The 22,033-nt window shown below is 31.1% G+C and overlaps 1 protein-coding gene across 1 annotated transcript; it reads left to right on the top strand.

Moving 5' to 3' along the window:
* The first annotated feature begins 1,198 nt into the window (after positions 1-1,198).
* On the top strand, positions 1,199-20,520 carry LOC127721467 (atrial natriuretic peptide-converting enzyme-like). The gene is made up of 7 exons (XM_052228211.1): positions 1,199-1,228; positions 1,848-1,912; positions 2,714-2,836; positions 5,126-5,245; positions 16,570-16,683; positions 18,629-18,754; positions 19,392-20,520. Exons 2-7 carry the CDS (start codon positions 1,858-1,860, stop codon positions 19,406-19,408), a joined length of 555 nt encoding a protein of 184 aa, XP_052084171.1. The 5' UTR covers positions 1,199-1,228; positions 1,848-1,857; the 3' UTR covers positions 19,409-20,520.
* Positions 20,521-22,033: the final 1,513 nt, after the last annotated feature.

Genomic DNA, 22,033 nt, shown 5'->3' with positions numbered 1-22,033 from the left:
GTTTTTATACTATTTGTATGGGAGTAGGTTTTACGTGGTATCTAGATAATGGTCTTCTCCACTGATTTTATAGTTGTTTTGAATGCATATTTAAAATGTACATTTGAAGTAGGTTCTTTTTTGTTCTTATCACTGCAGTCAATTTTCAAAATCATTTTCATGTATTTTTGTCATTGCTTAACCTGTGCGTATGGTCTAAATGCCAAAAAAGTCTCAAATGTTTCTATGCCATTCATTTATATTTCCATTCTTTATTCTATAATTTAACAGTATTGGTACCCGTTAACCAAATGTTCCAAATAATATCTTAATCCAGTACTTTTCATTACACTATTCTGATTCTTTTTTATTCAATTATTATACAATTTGTTTACTAAGTAATGCCTTTGCTTTTTTGTATAGGTTATCATTTTTACTTAATCCAACAGAAAATTCCATCGGTTGTCGCCTTCAAACTTTAATGAACTTTAATAACCTTTAATGAATGAAAAGTAGTTTTACTGGTCAAAAGATTTAAATTATTTGAAGGCATGTGAAATTCACCACTTTACTTTCATCATCATTATTTAAAATGAAAGTTCAATTAGCTGACAATTACTTAGGTGGAAAATTATGTTTTGAAAGTACATGGTAATTTTTTTATCTCGTCATATACTTAAATGTTATAATTGGTCAAGTATCTGAATATTTTCATTTATTGACGTTATCTCCAAATGTGAGGTGTGGTATTTGAATGAACTCTTCAAGGATAACTGTTCATTAATGTCATTATGTTTACAAAACTTACAGAATTTGTCAGTGCAGAACTTGCACTTAATGGTGATATGAAAACTTTTTGAAATGTTATTGGGATGTAAAAGCGTTTACCAAATCACATTTCTAAAAGTGTGCGCACGATCAACGCTTTTACAAAACAGTTAAATTACAAAAAGAAGTATTCAATTTTTATGATAACATTTTTATGCTAAAACTAAAATTACGAGTTACTAGTATATCAAACTTTTTTTTAAAATTTTTTCTTTGCATCGTCGTTTTTATATGAACCACGAGCTATCATAAATATTGATTTTGTTTACGGAAACAAAATCTGTGTTTGGATGGCCTATCGATTAATGTCCGCCAATCAAAATAACGGATTCTCATTAAACCCACACGTGATGAAACTATTATGCTTTATATTCACTTGATAAGTTTTAAAAGAAACAGGCACTGGTGCTACAGACACAAGGTAAGTTGTCATTATATCATTAAAAATATGATTTATTAGTATTTTCTGCTTTTCATATAGTTAACGATTCACTATTAAACACATCAATTCACAAGGACTATTTATGCTGCAAGTATTTAGAAATAGCATACATGTCCACTGAAGCATTGGAGGAAACAGTATAAAAAAATAGAACTTTTTTTTAATAAAAGACACAAACTATTCATGATAAAAACTATTTATGTAAACAATTTGTACCAAACAAATAAATATTTATTTCAAATGATATCAGAATTTAGAAACTTGTGTAAATTCTTCCAAAATTGTTTAAATTCTTTATTCCAATTTAGATTTTATGGATACCGAAAAGATAATGTTCCTTTCAAACAACGGAAACTGTTTGTTAATTCCTTTTTAAAATTTATCCTTTTTAGACATAATTTTTTATTGCATTTATAAATAATATCGATTTTTTTTTTATATTCCCGATTTTGAACATAGTAGATTCTCAAATAATGAGAAAAGATTTACATTAAAATAATATGCAATCGTAAAAAGGTAAAACAAAATTTAAAAACATGGAAGGTCAACGATAACGATACCGTTAAAAGAATAAGAAAATGTATTCTACTTTTTCTAGACATTTCGAAATGCAAAGAAATTACAGTTTGATATGGTTGGTTATGATTGGACTCCATGTAGCAAGTATGTAATATTTTTTACCAGAAGATGAGTAGCAAGAGGTGTTGGTATGTAATCCAAAATACCATTTTTGGAGCTTGAAAACGTGTATTAGGTGCAGTAAACATTTTAATAAGAAATTAAGCACAGTTCTTAGTATTTTAGTTTTATTTATCAATATTGTTATATATACATGCATACATATGTAGTACTTCGGAAAACAATTATGATTTTAATCGAGACAAAAGATGTAAAACACTTATTCACAATTTTGTCCAAGCGCGTTCTTTAAAGGTGTTAGTATCAGAGATATAAAGTGTGTTGTAATATGATTCATTTGACGGGTGCCACATGTGGAGCAGGATCTGCTTACCCTTCCGGAGCACCTGAGATCACCCCCAGTGTTTTCTAGTGTTGCTTAGTCTTTGGTTTTCTATGTTGTGTCATCTGTACTATTATTTGTCTGTTTGTCTTTTAATTTTTGGCCATGGCGTTGTCAGTTTGTTTTCGATCTATGAGTTTGACTGTCCCTCTGGTATCTTTCGTCTCTCTTTTGAGATAAGGGTAAGAAACATTATAGACTGATGTATTGAAACGAGGAATTGAAAATTGCTGTCATAAAATTGTTCAATCTAATTCAACTAAAAAACCTTATTAAAAAAATCTGCTAGCTTCATGTAAGGACAAGTACATTTATTTTTATTTGTTATACATGTTTTCATAATGTAAGGTAAATTGTAAGAAGCCATGTTAGTTGCTACATTGTAGAATATTCCAAAAAGAATATTCTTTAAAATTATTGATTTGGTATATCTTATTATACAGATGGGGAAAATTGTTCACCAGAGGAACTAGAATGTAAAAGTGACAAACAATGTTATCCAAAGAAAAATAGATGTAATGGGATAGAAGACTGCTACGATGGAACTGATGAATATGAATGTGATGGTTTGTATCATAAATTACTAATTTGTGTTTTTGTTTTTTTAATAGTTTGTTATACTTTAAAGGGTGTATAGTTATTCAACTTAAAATTTTATTCATTCAAAAAGACAACGTTGGTCGTATTTAAAAAAAGAAGCTTTTTAAATTACTAGTACTATATTGATAAATCACTTTTTTTCATTGAATCGCTTATATGAGGTGTCCGGACTAGTAGTATTTTAATAATTCTAATTTATTTTATTAAAACAATAATAATGAGGATGGTCGAATAAAAGATAAAAACCATAATTTTTACTTATTGTGGGACCATCTACGGCCTACTATGGGGTGAGGTAAGGCTCCGCATTGAAGTCTGTAACTGCTTACATCAACGTCATTTGAATTGGTTATGGATGGAGGGTTGTCTCATTGGCAATCATTACACATCTTTTTTATTTTATATTGTGAGCATTCACCACTGACCGAAAAGATAAGTGTAACAGCACAAACTAAAAGCTGTACACATCCGATGTTAAGGATTTGACCCGTCAGACCTACAAACAGGTACATAAGCAACGAATGAAAAGTCTTAAGACACAAAGTGCCGATCTAACATTACTATTGATAGCCGCATAGCCAGTAAACATCATTTGCAGTTTTCACAACTGACTTGGGAATAGACCGATTAAGCGTAAACTCTTCTACATGAACTACCACACAACTACAGTGAGGGACTTGCATACTTACATTATTTAATTGAATTTAAGCAATACAATTAAGCTTATAATTATGTATTAAGTGTAAAAACGATTATTCACAATAAATGATAAATGTTTACAAATTAAAGGAAACTATACTTTGATATTTTATTTTATCGAATTCAGATCTGTTTTTGTTTGTTTGGGTATTTACACATGAATGTTTTCTTCGTCTTCATACGTTTAAACAAGTATGTTTTCAAAAAATATGTTCCATCGACCAACACATTGTAAAACGTGACGTACCATTTACATTATACGTTTTGAATGGGTAATAAAAAATCATTTGAACCTGATTATCTACCGTTTGTCTGACAAGACAGTCCGCGTTGAAGGCTGTACTGTAACCTTTAATTGCTTACTTTAACTGCATTGCGTCTTGGATGGATCGTTGTCTCTTTGGCACTCATTCCACGTCTTCTTATTTTTATATAGATAGTTGATTTATTACATGTCGTGTGGGGCTTTATCAGCTCGCCCATTTGCATTATAATTTGGAATTGTATATTGTTTGGCTTCTAGAACCACGGGAATTACGTTGTTATTCGAAACGTGCTTCAAAATTTAAACCGTTAATACATTTATGAAATTAATTACTCGTTTCTTGATAATTACAACACCATTTGAGACTTGTATTAACAGAATTTATACGTATGTTGAGCAATACGATGGGTGTCACATGTGGAGCAGGATTTGCGTACCCTTCCGGAGCACCTGAGATCACCCAGGTTTTTTGTGGGGTTCGTGTTGCTCAATTTTTATTTTTTCTATGTTGTGTTGTGTGTGTCTGTTTGTCTTTACGTCGTTTTTTTATTATTTCTGCCATGAATTTGTCAGTTTGTTTCCCACATTTGAGTTTGATTGCCCCTAAGGTATCTTTCGTCTCTCTTTTATGTTATTTTTTAAATAAAGTCCATGTTTATGTCGTTAATTCTGGTCCCTTATATGACAAACAATTTATTTCAAGTCATTACGGTCTTATTCCTTGAACAAAGATAGGGCGTTCATATACAGTGAAATGAAGTGTATATTAATACCTCATCATTATATCTTGTATGTTATCACTTTAAACTCACACGTAAAACATACGTGAAACATATGAATTTATAAATTTACTTTTGCAACAATTTTCAATCAAAAAGATAATTCTATTCCATAAAAAAGCGATGGTTATAACGTATAATATGTTACCTAAAAACATACCGTATAACGGGTTTTTTCGCCGAGTGTAAATTTCGCGGATAGAACAAAATCGCAAACATATAAATTCCGCCAATATAAATGTTCACATGCAAATGTATTGATAAAATTTTTAAATACGCAAAAATAATAACCGTCAAAGTATTTCGTACACCTTATTCAATGAAAATCGCTAAATTTTACACCCGCGAAAATAACCCGCTATACGGCATGTCGCATAATATTTTAAACAAGTTATGTCGGTCACATAACTTGATATATTATACATATTTGCACAGATTACCGGTTCTGTTATTTTGTACAATATAAGTTGTTTACATTTTGATGAAAATTTTATGTTACCTGCAAATTTCAGTATGCAATGGTGGGGCCGTTCAATGCATGGGCAGTTCATATCTGCGATGTATCCCTAGTGATACGCGTTGTGACGGAATTCAGGCATGTCTACGTGCCGAGGATGAAGAGAACTGTACTGGTAATTATGATAATATATTTTTAAATCTATCATATAAGTATGCTTACTATACCAAATGGCTGGTTCAATCGATTATGTAGACAAAACACGCGTCTGGCGTGCAAAAATATGTAAGCCTGTTACTAGTATCTAAGTTTTATTCACAACCACTGAGTCAATGCCACTGCAGGTGGAGGTTTACTCCCCGAGGGTATCACAAGCCCAGTAGTCAACACTTCTGTGTTGATAAGATATATCACTAATATGGTTTTATTTATAAATTTACTGTTTGCTAATCTTTTGGATTAAGGGAAAAACGAAGGATTTTTAACTCAGGCAAAGAAAGTTCATTCATTTGGGATAACTTTTTGGAATTTTTGGTCTTCATGCTCTTCAACTTTGTTTTTAATCTGGCTGTTTTACTTTTTCGATTGGAAACTGGGAATGTGTCAAAGAGACAACAATCCGACCAAAATGTACAAATCAATCCAAGGCGTCACAGATGAGTCTTATGTAGACGAAACGCGCGTCTGGCGTGCAAACATATGTATTTGATTAGTTTTTTATTCAATCACTTATTAAAACTCCGTGCACATGCTTTCCTCAAAAATTGATTCAGTATAATAAGAGTCTTTTATTTTTTTTCCATTAATACGAGACATTGTAAGACCATTGTTAAACTGTATCCGATATTATCAATTTAAATCAGCTCTTATAGGTAAGAAACTATTAAGAAATAAATCAGTCAATATCGATCATAAAAACTATTTATTTTAATCTGAAAGAATAGTTAAACTTTTTTTTTCATATGCAGCAAGTTTAAAGAAACAACTTTGAATATATTTTCCATCACAACAAACTTTGATAATAGACATTAAATCATATCGATGAGACAGTTATGTTTTTCCCCTCTTTAACACTTCACTTCCACACAATCTTATCAAGAAAAAGTTTTCATATTTAATTAAATGGTCTTTTGAAAAATCTGAATGCAAATATATTTGCTTGACTCGTATAAAGACTTTTTCTGTAACGAAAAAGGAAAGTATGCTAGATACACTTACTGGAAATGTGAAGATATATTTGAAGTTGTAAATTTTCTCCTGGACAACATATATCTACGTTTCGGCGATAAAGTTTATCGACATGTTATAGGTATTCCTATTGGCACCAATTGCCCCCTTTAATAACAGATCTGTTCCTGTATTGCTATGAATCACAGTTTATGGCCAAACCCAGTAAAGACCTGTTATTGTTACATTTGGTTGACACATTCAACAATACCTACCGTTATCTTGATGATATTTTTTCGTTAAATAATCCAGAGTTCTCTAAATATACTGCCGAAATTTACCCCTAGGAACTTATTTTAAATAAATATAATATTAACATCAATATTGCTAAAGGGAAACTCTATAGTAAATTTACGACAAAAGAGACGATTTTTCATTCCCTATTGTAAATTTTCATTTTTTAGACGGCGATGTTCCTTCAGCTCCATCATACGGTGTTTATATATCTCAACTTGTTCGCTATGCCTGTGTGTGTAGTGATGTCATAGATTTTAACAAACGTAATCAATGTATCACTATTAAATTATTAAGTCAGGGATTTCGTTACCATACATTACTTAAAATTTTTACTAAATTCTTTCATAGATACAAAGATTTGATAAGTAAATTTGGCTTTACCTGTAGAAAACGGTATTTCATCCTAAATTTTACGGTAATATTGTACTAAAAGCACGGAAATCAATATCCGATCAGTGTAAACTCATCGACCTTTTAAACAAACTTATTAGGAAAGGTTATCTTATTAATGTTGTAATAAGATCTTTGAATATAGCTTATATTGGCAACATCGATTTTGTCATCAACAAATTAATACATAACTAAATTTGTATTTTTATTTCAATTGGTTTTTGGAATGTATAAATACCCATCCACGTTAATTTTCTATTTAGATAATGCTTTATCTATATTTAACATGCCACACATGTATTGTAATATAACGATTCTTCGAACTGTCGATTCTTTAATTTGGCATTGCATAAGTCATGTCTTCTTTGACTGTCCATGGCGTTAAAACAATAAATCCCTCAGATGTGTTTTGATTGATTTTAGTCTCTGATGCATGATGTTTTTAATGTTGATTGTTTTTGGCTTTTAAGTACCTGTCTTTGTAAAAATCATGCAGAAGGTGATTCATGACATATCACACAATTCATTGTTTTAGTCCTTTATGTTAACAACATGGAAAGATGAGTAAAATTCAGTCTTTATTTCCATTCTATGATATGCGTTGCTATGGCAACAGCCAAAACAACATTTTGCCTAAATAAGTGTAAAAAATAGCCTTGAAAAATAGAAAGTAAAGGAAAGTTTAAGCACCCTACAAATATATTTAATGAATGATTACAATAACGATTTTTACAATGCTGAAAGGCAATGCACTAAACTGTTCAGAAATGTTAAAAACCTGAATATATTTCATATTTTGTTTCCATGGCAACCATTTAAAAAATTGTTAAAATTCAAAATTAAAAAAACACAAAAATCACCAATTTGTAATTCTGTTTATCACCCAAGACCAACAATACTCTAACATGTCACTAACAATTTTTGAAAGACAACATATTAGATATATATAAAATAAAAAGAAAGTGGCGTGGTTTTTCTTCTTTTAAAAAAATATTTTCATTAAAAAATTGCCAATTTGACAAAAATTCAGGTTCCCATAAATGTGCACATTCAAACTTGTTGAACTTCATCAGCCAAAATCTTCACTTTATTCTGTATTTTTGACATTAATACTATAATTGTTAATGAAAATATTAAATTTTTTGAAGTTGGATTGGTAAAGAATGAAAATAAGTTAATATTCGGGATACGCGGCACCCCCTTTTTTTATATAAAAAAATAATTTTTTTCTTCAGAATTTTTTTTTTTTTTTTGGAAAATTAAAGATATTGCTCTTGTGCATATTCTGGACATTTAAGCTTAAAATTCCCTCAATGGTAACGGACAGTTAATGTACTCCTCTCCCTTTTGAGGAAATAGAAAAAATGATTTTCGCATCATCCTATGTCTTGCCTGAGGCTGATGCTAACGTTGACTTCCAAAAACTTTAATTTATTCAAATTGTTCAAGCTTTTTTAATTTTTCAGAAGGTTTGAATAAGTTATTCATGTTTCAACATCTGTTCTCACAGATTGAACCTATATTTATTAAAAAGTTGAGTTTAAAAAGAACCAAACAGAAATATCATGAATATGGTTTTTAATTTTAGTCTAAATGGATATGAAGATTCTTTAGTAAAAGTTTTCTGTATCTCAATGATTGTTTGAAACAGATTATTATTTACTTTACTATATGAGCCTTTTCTCAATGTTAACACCAAACAAATTATCTATTTTTCAGAATATCAAACGTGTTTAATATGGAAAAATAAAATAAAATTCTAAAATTTCTTTTCTTTCATTTGGAAGAAACTTCTGTTGAAATTTCATAAAATTCCATAAATGTTAGATCAAGTTCAGGTCAAAACTATAGGCTTTAAAGAGCCTGTGTCATGTAAAAATATATATCCTAATTATGATTGTGGCCAAGTTTGGTTTCATTTGGCTCAATAGTTTAAAAGTAGAAGATTTTTGTAAAAGTTAACTATAATTTACGAAAAATTGTGAAAAATGTACTTTAAAGAGCAATAATTCCTTACAGGTTCCATTGGCAATGTTGGTCATGTTGACATATTTGTAGATCTAACCTTGCTTAACATTTTGGTGTTACAGTTTACCTCTATCCATAATAATATTAAGATAATAAACCAAAACTGCAAAATTCTTTTAAAATTAACAATTCCGGGGCCGATGAGTTTTCTGATTGGTCATGACAGATAGATCATGTAGATCTTAACATGATTAACATTTTTACCCAATGCCAGTTTTGCCGATAAATGCTGTAAATTTAGTTAAAAACTGCATTTTACCCCAATATTCTATTTTTAGCCACATCGGCCATCTAGGTTAGTGGGCCAGTCACAGAACACTTTGTTTAAACTAAATACTCTAAGGATGATATAGGCCAAGTTTGGTTTAATTTGGCCAAGTTGTTTCAAAGGAGTAGATTTTTTAAAACTGAAAGTTAACAGATGCCGACGTCCGTGGACGACGGACGCCAAGTGATGAGACTAGCTCACTTGACCCTTTGGGTCAGATGAGCTTAAAATATATGTGTTTTCACTAACGTGCTGGAAAAATAGGGTCAGTAGATACGCAAATAATTCCTTTTAAAAAAAAATTTGATTTAAACATGCTTGTTTAAAAATGAGAGTAAATGTTTAGGGTAGGTAGCCGAAACACAGATATGTGTTAAGGCCTTATTAATAACATATAAACATTTTAACCACAATTTAAACTGGTTTTTTTATACGACCGCAAAAATGTGCGTTCGTATATTGCCATCACGTCTGCGTCGTCGTTGTCTGTAGACATTTGGTTTCCGGAAAATAACTTAAATAAAATTTAGATAAGTGAATGGATCTCTACGAAATTTAACCACAATGTTCAATACCACAAAAGGAAGGTTGGGATTGATTTTGGGGGTTATGGTCCCGACCGTTTAGGAATTAAGGGCCAAAAAAGACCAAAACGAGCATATTTTTAGTTTCAGGACAATAACTTGTGTATTAGTGTATAAATTTCTTTGAAATTGTACCACAAGGTTCCATACCTCAAGGAAAGGTTGGGATTTACTTTAGGGATTATGGCCCAAATCGTTTAAGAATAAGGGGCAAAGATGGGGGGAAACAAGGATTTTCTGGTTTCCAGACAATTTCTTGAGTTTAAGTCTATGGATCTCTATGAAATTGTACCACAAGATTCCATATCATACAAGGAAGGTTGGGATCGATTTTGGGGGTTTTAGCTTTAACTGTTTAGGAATTAAAGGCTAAAAGGGTTCACAAACAAGACTTTCTAATACTAAGTATAAATTGCTTTTGTGTTCTCTTGCTAGGCTCCTTTGAACATAATCAACAATTACTGATATATTACAAAACAGTTTGATTAAATGAAAAAAAGGTGTGTAAATTAGTATATATAGTCAGACAACTGATTTACTCGGTATTGCGCAACAGCAAGAAATCTTAAAAAAAAAGAAAATCTCTTAACCAATTTCAATGGGGATTAGTTTAAGACTTGAATTGTTTGGATTCTTACCGCGTGTTTGATTTGGATATTGGGCCCTGTTTGAAATTGGTCCTCATTGAGGTCCAAAGGGTCCAAAATTAAATTTATTTTTTCATAAAAAAACTGAATATTTGTGGTTCTATGATTCGCTGAATCTATCCGTGTATTTGGATTTTTTATTTTGGGTTCTGTTTTCAAATTAGTCCATATTCATGTTCAAAAGGTCCAAAATTAAACTTTGTTTGATTTTAACAAAAAATAATTTCTTGGGATTCTTTGAAATGCTGAATCTAAATGTGTATCTAGATTTTTGGTTTTGGGCCCAGTTTTCAAGTTGGTCAAAATCGGGGTCCAAAATTGAACATTGTTTGATTTACAAAAATTGAATATTTTAGGTTGCTGAATCTTAACTTTGGCTTTAGATTTTGGATTTGGGGCCCCGTTATTAAATTGGTCCACGTTGAGATCCAAAGGGTCCAAAATTAATCTTTGTTTGATATCAACAAAATTTTGATTCTGGGGTTTTTTTATGTGCTGAATCTAACCATGTATTTAGATTCTGGATATTGGACCATAAAAGGTAAACGTCCAATTTTTAATTATCAAGTTCTCAGACAACATTCATTCTGTATCAAAAACCTATGCTGTGTCAAATATTTAATTACAAGCCAAATTCAGAGCTGTATCAAGCTTGAATGTTGTGTCCATACTTGCCCTAACTGTTCAGGGTTCGACCTCTGCGGTTGTATCAAGCTGGTCCAGGCGGAGCCTATTTTTTCCAAATCAAGTGATACTTCACTCTCACCAATCCCAAAGAAATTATTCAAAAGTCTTCATTAAAGAATACACAATTTCAGGTACAGGATGTGTATTTCCTTTAATCTAAAGTAAAGTTCCCATAACTATATAGAGTGACAAAAAATCTTCGAAAATCAAATAGGATTTTCTTTTATCAATCCCGACAATAACGTTAAATATTTAGGAAACAAATTCAAACACACTACAGTTTGTGTGCAATATGTTTAGATCGCATTTAATCTGACGGATAAATTACTGAAACTCTTGAACGACAATCCAGAAAATCCATGAAATCAAAATGGAGCTTCTTTTTATCAATCCCTCAAATCTGACAGTTTTGTTAAGTCCAGTTACTCGTCATGACACAATCAAATGTTGTTCAAATAAAAAGGGTTTTTGATGCCCTGACTACGATAGTAGTAGGGCATTATGTTTTCTGGTCTTTACATCTGTATGTCCAGAATCAGGTTAAAGGTTTTGTTCAAGGTTGTTTTTGATTAACTTGTAGTGTTCACATGTTCATTATGATGTGACCTATCTAAATTGTATGACGTATGGAATTCGACCCTAATTTCACAGTTCACTGATCATAAAATTTGATAGTGTGAAAACAGTTTAGTCTCAGGTTAAAATTTTTTGTCAAATTAATTCATGAAGAAAATGTATTAACAAAATGCTTTATACATTTTGGTCGGGTTGTTGTCTTTTTGACACATCCCCCGTTTCCATTCATTATACTACATCAACTTGAAACTTAGGAAACATGAATTATGATGTTACATTTCTTAATTGTATGCAAAAAAGGGTTTGACGCCGATTTTATGGTTAACTGAACATGAAAAATTACCAGTGCGGTATCAGTGTACTCTTTTTCTTGTTTCTCTTAATCCTACCGATGTGTTAAAATGTCATAAGAATTGGTTAAATCTTTTATTGTTTTGCAATTTTGGACATTGTATGACAGAAAAAAGATGAAATACAAGATATCATTTGAACAAAGGCACATACAAGGCCATATATTGGACCTTGGCCATAACATACATAAGTTGTACTTTTATTTGTATCAATAGTATCGCTTAAGTCGACGCTAGGGGCCGTCTTGACCTCGTTGTAAGGTATGAATGATTCGTTCATTGTTGAAGACCGTATATCGACTGTCAAGACGAAGAACAGGAATAAAAGCCCTGTTCATTGATAACTTGTATTTTTCTATGTACAAAAATGAATTTTGTGCGATTTTGTTCCATGTACATTTACTTCATATCCCTTTATTTTCTATTACTGTTCCCAGATTGAACTCATATATAAGGTAATTGATTGAATATTTGAATATTTGTGAAAGTTTTCCGTCAAATGGTTTCAGAGTAGTTGCATACACAAAGTCTTTGGGACGGACGGAATGACGGACGGCTGGACGACCGGATACTATTAATATACCCCCTCATACGCTTGCGTTTGCCGGGCACAAAAATCAGAAAAACATACATACACTTAAGAGTTCTTTTCTATTTGTACTCAACAAATGTAGGTACAGTCTGTAATAAAAAAAAATGAATTTGAATTACTAGTCAAACCTGATGGAGAGTTTATAAAGGGTGAATAGAAAATATCAAAGCAATAGTATTCTGAACATATTTTTTTTTTTCATTTTCATTATGTTTCATTGTAATGATAAACATGTCATATAGATAAGTTTTTTTGGAAGTCGACACCATAATCTTTAACATTGATAGCATCAGTCTCAGGAGAGACAAGGGTTATAGCAAATCCTTTTTTTTATGAGAAATCTAAATATTTTAAATAATCCTTGAAAATTTACCATTCTGGGAGAGAAACCCATGGATTGTCCAATAAGTCTACAAATTTCATAATCCTACCGATTAACTTCCTTTAAGTTTTGCTGTAGTTGCTGAAGTTTTTGAGATAAAGCCAAAAACTGTATTTCACCCGTACTTTCTATTTTTAACAATGGCGGCCATATTTGTTAATTGATTCAATATCTGTGTACAAATTTGTTTACCTAGATACCTTAAGTAACATCCAGGTAAAGGTTGCAAGTACTTGGCCTAGTAGTTTCAGTGAAGATTTTTAAAATATTTTATGACAAAAAAAAAAAACAACTCCAGACACCAAGTAATGGCATAAACTCACATGACCTTTTGGACCCCAATGTGCCAGATGAGCAAAAAAAGGAAGGTGCATTTACTTTCAACCATTGAAGAAATTTTATGCTTAAATGTTCAGATTGTTCACAAGGAACAGCATTTAAATATGATCATTTTTAATTGTCAAATATTTTATGATTCTGAAAAACGAATTTTTTCTCGAAAAAGGGGGGCTGCAGCATATCAAAAATTTTGTGCAAATAAAAAATAAAAAATAGTTATTAACATTTATAATTGATATATTTATGTCTGAAATGCACAATTTATTTGAAGATTTTGACTTATTGAGTTCAAAAAGTTGATCGGTATATATATATATGGCATTCTGGATTTTTGTCAAAATATTTTTTTTTTAAAAAAAAACCACGCCATTTTCTTTTTATTTTATAAAGATCTTATATGTTGTCTTTCAAAATTTATTAGTGATATGTTTGAGTATTGTTGGTCTTGGGTGATAAACAGAATTAAAATTGGGTAATTTTTGAATTTTTGATTTTTTTGAATTTTAACAAATATTTCATGAACATTACAAAACCATCAGCAATGTTTGACATTAATTATTGTGTGATGTTATAAATGAAATGTTTTTTTTTATTCTTACTGTATTTTGTAATTTGAAATATATATACCATTGACATTATTGAGGAAATGAATTAGAATATGGTATTTTGAAGAAAAAAAACACAAGATCAAGGAAATGCCAAAAAAAAATAATGAAAAGGCGGTTTCGTTTGCCATAAAAAATACAAACATTTTGAAAAGAGAGAAAAGAAAATATATTGCGCTAAAACGAATGAATGAATAAAGATGTATTGAATTTTACGCAGCCCAATCGGATTATGTGCATAACACATATATGACTGTGTTGATATACTCAATAATATAAGCCCTGCATATAGGAGAGACTGATGGTTGTTAAACGTCCAGTGGAAAGTTAAGGGCATACGATACAGTTTTGATCCCATAATGAAATTTTGATGAAAATTTGCATATAGGCTATTTTTTACCTGATTAAATCAAATATGTAATAAAAAATATACCATCATGTGCTACTTTTTGAATAAATTGAGGTTGAAATTTCAGATATTTCCTCAAAATTCGGATTTGTGGACGTTTTTTTTTTCTTTTCGACAGAAATACATAACTTTTTTGTTTTAAAAGATAAACACAAGCTGTTTTTTGTTAAATTATTTGTAATTTCTGTTTTATATAAATGTTCTATAAATTTGTACATTTCATTTTTACAAATAACTCATATTAATCAAATGACCATGATTGTAGAAAAAAACGTCATTTTTGCTGTATATTTATTAAATTTAAAAAAATTGCACTATTGACTTTTTCATGAAAATTGGTAAACATAATCTTCATACGTAATCAAACCAAATGTCATTTTAAAAAAGAGGGGTCCATGAACTCGTTTTCAAGTTAAATCAGTTTGAATGATAAAAATCAGTCGACAACTGCATCTTTTCCCGATAAGTCACAGTTTGACGTCGCGAAAATAACAGTTTACGTTAGCAACGTCATTACCTCCCCTGTAACTGTATCGTATGCCCTTAAATGCATATTCATGATGGGAACATGATAACGAGATATGAATATTGACCCTGTTTTGTATTTGACCGCCATGTTGAGCAAAAAACGAGCTTGTTCACAAGTTAACAGTCCATAGTATTGCATAGAAAGACATTTCACACTACCTGGACACATTATTCTGACACAGGACCGACAAATCTTTGCTGTTACTTCTAAATGCCGTGTGTTTAGCGGAGAAGCAGCAAACACATATTTTTCAAGTCGTAGGGTTAACTTTCGGGCGATTGAACCCACGACATCCCGCATTCGAGGCAAACAGGCTTACACGAAATCACTGAACAGATGTGGAATTATAATAGTATTCGATTTAAATATTGAACAACGTAAAATATTTCAGATTTTTCTACCTCTGACAAAAATAGTCGTGGCCTTTTTATGAACACTTTTTCGATATTTTGGTTGGCAGTGCTTCGTCCTTGATTTGTCTCTCAAACTGTTTGATCCCAGCGCAACTGATCAGTGTCGTGAAAACGAAACGCATAAATGGTTTAAAACATTATACCCATTGTATCACTAAAATTGTTGTCTTTGAATACCAAAATACGGATTATGTTTTCCCCGGTATAATGTTTTCATTGGAGCATTTTTTCTCAACAATAATATAAAAAATGATTCCTTTAATATAAAGATAAGAATATGTGGTATGACTGCCAAAGAGCCTACTTTACATCGAAGTCCAAATGTCTTTGATGTAAGCAGTTATGCATTCAACACTGAGCGTTGGCTCCCACACCAAAGCAAGCTTTAAAGAGCCTGAAAATGACCTTTAAAACGAGAAAACAAACGGTTAGATTATATACAAATAAAACCAACGAAAAAAATGAAATACAGCAACAAAACAACACAATTTTACAAATTGAATATACAATCATTGTTTAGGCCCATTGCATTAATCATTAAGTATTTTGAAGACAAAACGTGCTATCTAGCGTGATTTTTTTAATAGAATTAATAAGTTAAATGATCACAAAGTCTCTAAAAACGAAAGCAATATTAGGATTACTTCGCCTAATGGTATTGGAACCTCAGTTTCGTAATAATAGGATAAAACTCATTTTTTTCTAGTTGTTATTGATGTGTAAACTCGGTCGATTAACTCACAAACTGAATAACAGTCCAAAGGACTTTTATGTTAAGTTTGTGAGTCAGCGACAAAGTTTACACATCAATAACCTCTGGAAAAAAATGTGTTTAATCCTTATAAGTCTAAATCCAAATATTATTTATTATTTTTATTTTATTATTAACTTTCTTAACACCAGTGTTGCGCATGAATACACTTCAACGTTATGTTTCCATAGGCAACGTAAGTAGTTTCGGCAACATGGTTTATCGAAGTGTTAACCTACGAAAGAAACTTTAACGGTGCAATCACATTCAAGTATTTGTTGATATGCAACTCATATTAGAATTATTAAGTGCTTTGAATTTTTTACGGTAAACGCAAGTAATTGCAAACTATGGATATCGTTTTTTTTTTTATTTGAATTTTCAGCTTCGGTTCAACCCAGCTTTACCTACTGTCTAAGTTATTGTTTCTTGGTTTATAGATGTTGTAGAAAAGCATTGTAACTTTGTTTTATTTATACACATAGTTTGTAACAAAAATGCTTTCAAATGCCCGAAAGAAGAAAGATGTATTCGAGAAGAGCGGGTATGCGACGGGAGAGCTGACTGCAATGATTTTGCAGATGAAATGGGATGTTTCGGTAAGTTATTTCAAATATTTAAGACGTCTTGTAAGGCTTTTTTGTTGTTGTGATGCCGTATTGCGACGTCATAACGACAATTATTTTAGCGGTTGGACTTTGAAAGCAAATTTTCCACTCATCTTTATGACCCAGGAAACAGGAACATGATATTCCACTGACGTTCTAGAAATATTTGCATATGTACAAATGTTACCGTTCATGTTCTTATCGGAGTAGAATATATCTCCGCCGTGCTGACGATATCTTCGTTCTTTTTTTCCTTGAAAAAATCCTTAAAACATTTTGAAATTATTTGAAATAAACGAGGTCATCTGTAGCTTGGATAGAATTCTTACTTGTTCATTATGACTTTGAGATATTCGGGAAAATATCTAAGCCTGTTTAGTTTTATTTACAACCACTGGGTCGATGCCACTGCTGGTGGAGGTTTACTCCTCGAGGGTATCACAAGCCCAGTAGTCAGCACTTCTTTGTTGACAAGATATATCACTGATATAGTCGTATTTATAAATTGACAGTTTGCTTAACGTTTGAATTCATCGAAATACTAGATTTTCTACCTCAGGCAAAGAAAATTCCTTAGCGTCATTTGGGATAATTTTTGAAATTTTTGGTCCCATGCTCTTCAATTTTGTACTTAATTTGGCTTTTTTACTTTTTCGATTAGAGCGTTACTGATGAGTCTTATGTAGACGAAATGGGCGTCTGGCGTGCTAAAATATTTGAGCCTGATATCGTTGTTTAGTTTTGTTTACTCCAATTAGATCATTTTTGAAATTTTATAGTAGAAATGGGTCTGAAAGTTGAGAACAAAAATTGCTATTATTGTTCAACCGTAACAAATGGCTTCAGCGTTAAGACGTCGCAGTACGGCACGACAACAAAAATAAAAAAAGTCTTTCAAAACGTCATAATTGTTTAAGTTTAAGAACATTTAACAATGAATGTTTACCTCTATCATTAATTATCATGCCCTTTTTTATCAGTTGGACACAAAGCTGCATGTCGCTGGCATTTACTCAGGTGTTTATTGAAGTGTCTTACCAATGGGAGAAAACTTCATAAGTTTGTTTTAACTTGTGTCTCATCCTTTTTGTAAATTATATGTTTGCGTTTGCTTTTGTTGTAGTTCTGTATACTGAAGTTCCGTTGTTTTCCTCTTCTAGTTGACGTGTTTCCCTCGGTTTTAGTTTGTTACCCGGATTTGTTTTGGCTGAATCGAATTATGGCTATTGAACAGCGGTAGACTACTGTTGCCTTTATTTATACAAATAAAATATGTTTAAGGATATTCGCTAGTCATCTTTTTTAACTTTTTGTCGGATTTTTGGAATCCTCTGGTTTTATCCACCCAAGTGCCATTACAAATTTTGCCCGCTAACCCATACTTTTCTTTTCATATTTTAATTTCATATACATGTAGTTTAAAAGCACTTTTTAAAAAATTTATAAAATCCTTGTTATTTTTTCATAGTTTATTTTAGAAATTAGTACCCAATGTTAAATGTATGACAAATCTACAGAAAATTGTTTCCTGCCAAATTTTCAATGCCTTATATCTCAAAAACAAACACGCTGGCCCAGTAGCAAACATCCTTAAACTAAAACCAATGAGGCCAGGAAAATTTAATACATAATCAAAGATTTATTTCCGTTCAAAATAGCCTAGTGCTTAACATTACTTCCAAAAATCACTCAACTGTAAATTTGTCTAAAGATATCTTAAAAGTCAAGTTTAAACAACTTCAGAAGATATCTGATAAAGATACAAAAATACTTTTAGAATGTTTTTGAAAGAAAAGGTTTTTCGTTTTATTGGCACTCTGTATATATAATGTCTTGTTTTCAAATATATGTGAGGAATTGAAATCAAGAAACTACTACTTTTCTGTTTAACATGAATGTTTTTTTTTATCATAATTACCTTACATGTTTTTTATAGAATGTGGTGCGGACGAGCTGATATGTACTGAAAGCCTAAAATGTATTCACGCTAACAAAATACTTGATGGAAATAATGACTGTGGAGAATGTTCTGATGAGAACTATAGTGATGAATGTTTCTTTGGTATGCTTATTGTTTTTGCTTAGGTATTCTTGTTCTACGATTACCTTCTTCTTCTCCTTTGAACTTGAACATCATTTTTTTAATTACACAAACATGTAAATTATATGTAGAATCTAAAGAATAGAAACGTTCTTCATTTCAAATCAAATGAAGTACAAAGTTAATCCCCATGTGTTATCCCTACCCCCAGCAATTTGAGAGTCTTTGAATTTCTTGTAAATGGCTAAGTAACCCACAATAAACCACATACATTCCTGTTTCTCATGTCAAGATGGTGTGAAATATATATATAAGGTTAGTCCTCATAGGTCATCATTTTGCCTTTTCTGGTAGACACTACAGAAACGATTAAAACCACTCAGCACTACACGCACTTATATCATATATTTTACCATATATATAGATATACAGATTGATTTTTTTTGATTTATAAGTTAAAGAAAGCTTTGAATTAAACAATTATGCATTACTCCTATGCTTGATGATATGAACAAGAATGTCTGAAAATTGAAATAAAAATAATGAAATTGCGCATTGTATTTCGTTGATAATGAAACCTTTAATTTCTTGCTTCTTAAAAGATCATTTTTAACGAGAAACGTTTTACAAAAAAACTATGTTTCTTTTTGCTGTTTAGGACAGGGACAAGGCTAAAGTCTGGAGAGAAGTTGTTAACATCATGTAGATTGATTATTCGGACATATAGAGATGGAAGACGAAAGAATTAGAAACAACTTAGCTTTTATTTCTAGATTTTAAGCACATAATATTTTGATTAGAACATTATTGGCAAATATGTAGCATTCCTTATATTTTGCCCATTATGCTTAACTGAGTAATTATTTATTTCTGTGTAACCATCTTGTTTCCCTGAAATATGTACACTGTATTCTTACTTTTAGCTATAAATAGAATGCAGAAAATATTTCGATGTGCATTTTTTTTTATCGTTGATACAGTTGTGAAGGTAAACACATGAAAAATTATAAATTTGAAGTCACATTTCAAAGAAATACGTCAATTACAGGAGTATAGTCTACATAAAATAAAGCACAACCAATTGTCTAAACTACCTATACACGAGTCATTTTTGTTACAGATTGTAATCATGTGGTTTTAGCTTAAAAGATGCACAATATACCAGAGGGATATCATTGAGGAACACGATTATGTAAAATACCAACAGGCATATCAAGATCAAGCAAAGCTCCCTATGTTATATATATATATATATCAATTTATATCTAAGGTTATATGTCAATGTATATCCTTGTTGGAAAAGCTTAGGATTGTTTTACAAAAGGCATATATTACCTTAACTGTAATTGTCAAAACCTTTCCGATTTTTTTCTCTCAAACCTTGTACTTGATTTGATCTTTTATTGGTTTTATTCGAAAATTATAAGCCTGATATCTTGGATGTGGTTATTTTCTATACGATGAAATGTGGTTCGCCCTTTACCAATGTGGGTATATGCACTGTCTTACTTTGACTAATACTTTACTTCCTTTGTACATTAGTTGTTTTCTTAACATTTTTATACAGACTTGTGGGTGAACAAAGCTTTTGAAATGTTATTGAACTGATATTCTGGATTAAAGACCCAAAACCCTCTATTTTGGGTAGGTGGATATTGTTATGTATTTTATATGTAGCGGTGTGTACTATAATCGGACTGTCACACTTTTTACATGTTTTAACAGCCAATTCAAATTAAAAATTCACAATTAAGACTCCTTACTTAATTATTATGTCAATTCCTGAAATAATGTTATAGTCAAATGTTGTTGAAATACAGTATAACAAAAAAATAGAATACTCTTGATGTAGTACAATGTATTTACCAATTAATCCTTTACTATTTAAATATCATCATTCCTGATGTCCAGTCCTACCATTAAGTGCTCTCTTAAAATGATGTAAACGGTTGTAAAATGTCAACGCAAATTAAGTTTAGTTTACATGCATGCCATGAAAACGACCATTTTACGTTATATTAACTTTAAAATTCAAGTAAAAATAGAAAGTAAACGAATCTTTACTTTTTATAGTGAAAAAAATAACAAAGCAATATTTTTTGGCCAAAACAACAATATTAAGAACTAAATACTAAAAATTTGCCATTATGATAGAAGGATTCATATCCAATTCAAGCGTTTTAAACGATGTACCTTAATTCAAAGTAGAATTCAAAATTCAAGAACTAATTGACACAAACATTCCATAAATTGAACTGGTACTATAAAAAGTGTTTATAATTAGGTCGTCCCTCCATGCTAACATCACTTCACCTAAGCAAAAGGTAAAGGCTTCAAACAGATGATCAGTTTGGAGAGGTAACTCCAAATTATAATGAATTACAAAAGGATAAAACATTTAAGGATGTACACCTCTGAGGTTCCAAACATTTCTAGTTTTAAACTTTTTCTGAACCTGATTTTTAGGTTTATATGACAGTAAGAAATTTATCGTCATCTGGGATGTTAAAAGGAAAGAGTTTGATAGCCACATTTTGCCTCTGCAGCGGCCCCAAAGAGCCTTTTCTTAACGAATCTGCAGTAGGGGTCTTTTACATGCACAGGACGTTAAATTCTGCCTGTCTGCTTCAGAATCAGTCAATGGTGAAAATATGACAAAAACCCACTGAAGTTAACATTGATTTCAGTTTATAATATGTAGTAATGCATAAAAATAACGTTAATTTCCTTTTCCTGTTCTGGTAAAAGAAAATATAATTTAGTAGAAATGCACTACGCACTAGAAATTAACTTATTCAGATGACGCGATAAAGCATTGCTAAACCAGATCCACACGCAACAAGTAATTCATAAGTCTCTATGTCGAAGAAGATACCTTCAGGGCAAATTAAAATTGAGAATGGAAATAAGGAATGTGTCAAAGAGACAACAACATGACCAAAGAGCAGAAAACTAATATTCTTGTTCAAAAGTTGTTTACTTTTTCCCCGTCGGTTGATATCAAATGTAAAATCCCCTGGCAAAAGTTTGTAGCAAAAAAGTTTCCGTATTTGTCAATTGATACACCAGAATCAGCAACATCCGTATTTGTCAATTGATACACCAGAATCAGCAACATCCATTTTCATACTTTCCCTTCCATTACCATCACAGCATGCTATAGATTCATTAAAAGATGTGTAACAAAACCTATTTGCATAATAAGATAGATAACATTGATCACTTTGAACTTCTACTGGTATTGTTCTGATGAGATTTCCATACTAAATCAAACTCTATTATTCCTCTGTTCTTTGCGAT

The sequence above is a fragment of the Mytilus californianus genome, unplaced genomic scaffold (genome assembly GCF_021869535.1).
Source record: "Mytilus californianus isolate M0D057914Y unplaced genomic scaffold, xbMytCali1.0.p SCAF_12, whole genome shotgun sequence".
Taxonomy (NCBI): Eukaryota; Metazoa; Mollusca; class Bivalvia; order Mytilida; family Mytilidae; genus Mytilus; species Mytilus californianus.
The sequence above is the reverse complement of the archived record's forward strand: the minus strand, read 5'-3'. Positions and strand labels throughout refer to the sequence as shown.

What these genes read in the sequence shown, in the direction of transcription:
- LOC127721467 (XM_052228211.1), top strand. Translation starts at nt 1,858, where the DNA reads ATGCAAAGAAATTACAGTTTGATATGGTTGGTTATGATTGGACTCCAT. An exon ending in TGATGAATATGAATGTGATG is followed by an intron (nt 2,837 to 5,125) that starts GTTTGTATCATA and finishes TGCAAATTTCAG; the next exon opens with TATGCAATGGTGGGGCCGTT. An exon ending in GGATGAAGAGAACTGTACTG is followed by an intron (nt 5,246 to 16,569) that starts GTAATTATGATA and finishes TTATACACATAG; the next exon opens with TTTGTAACAAAAATGCTTTC.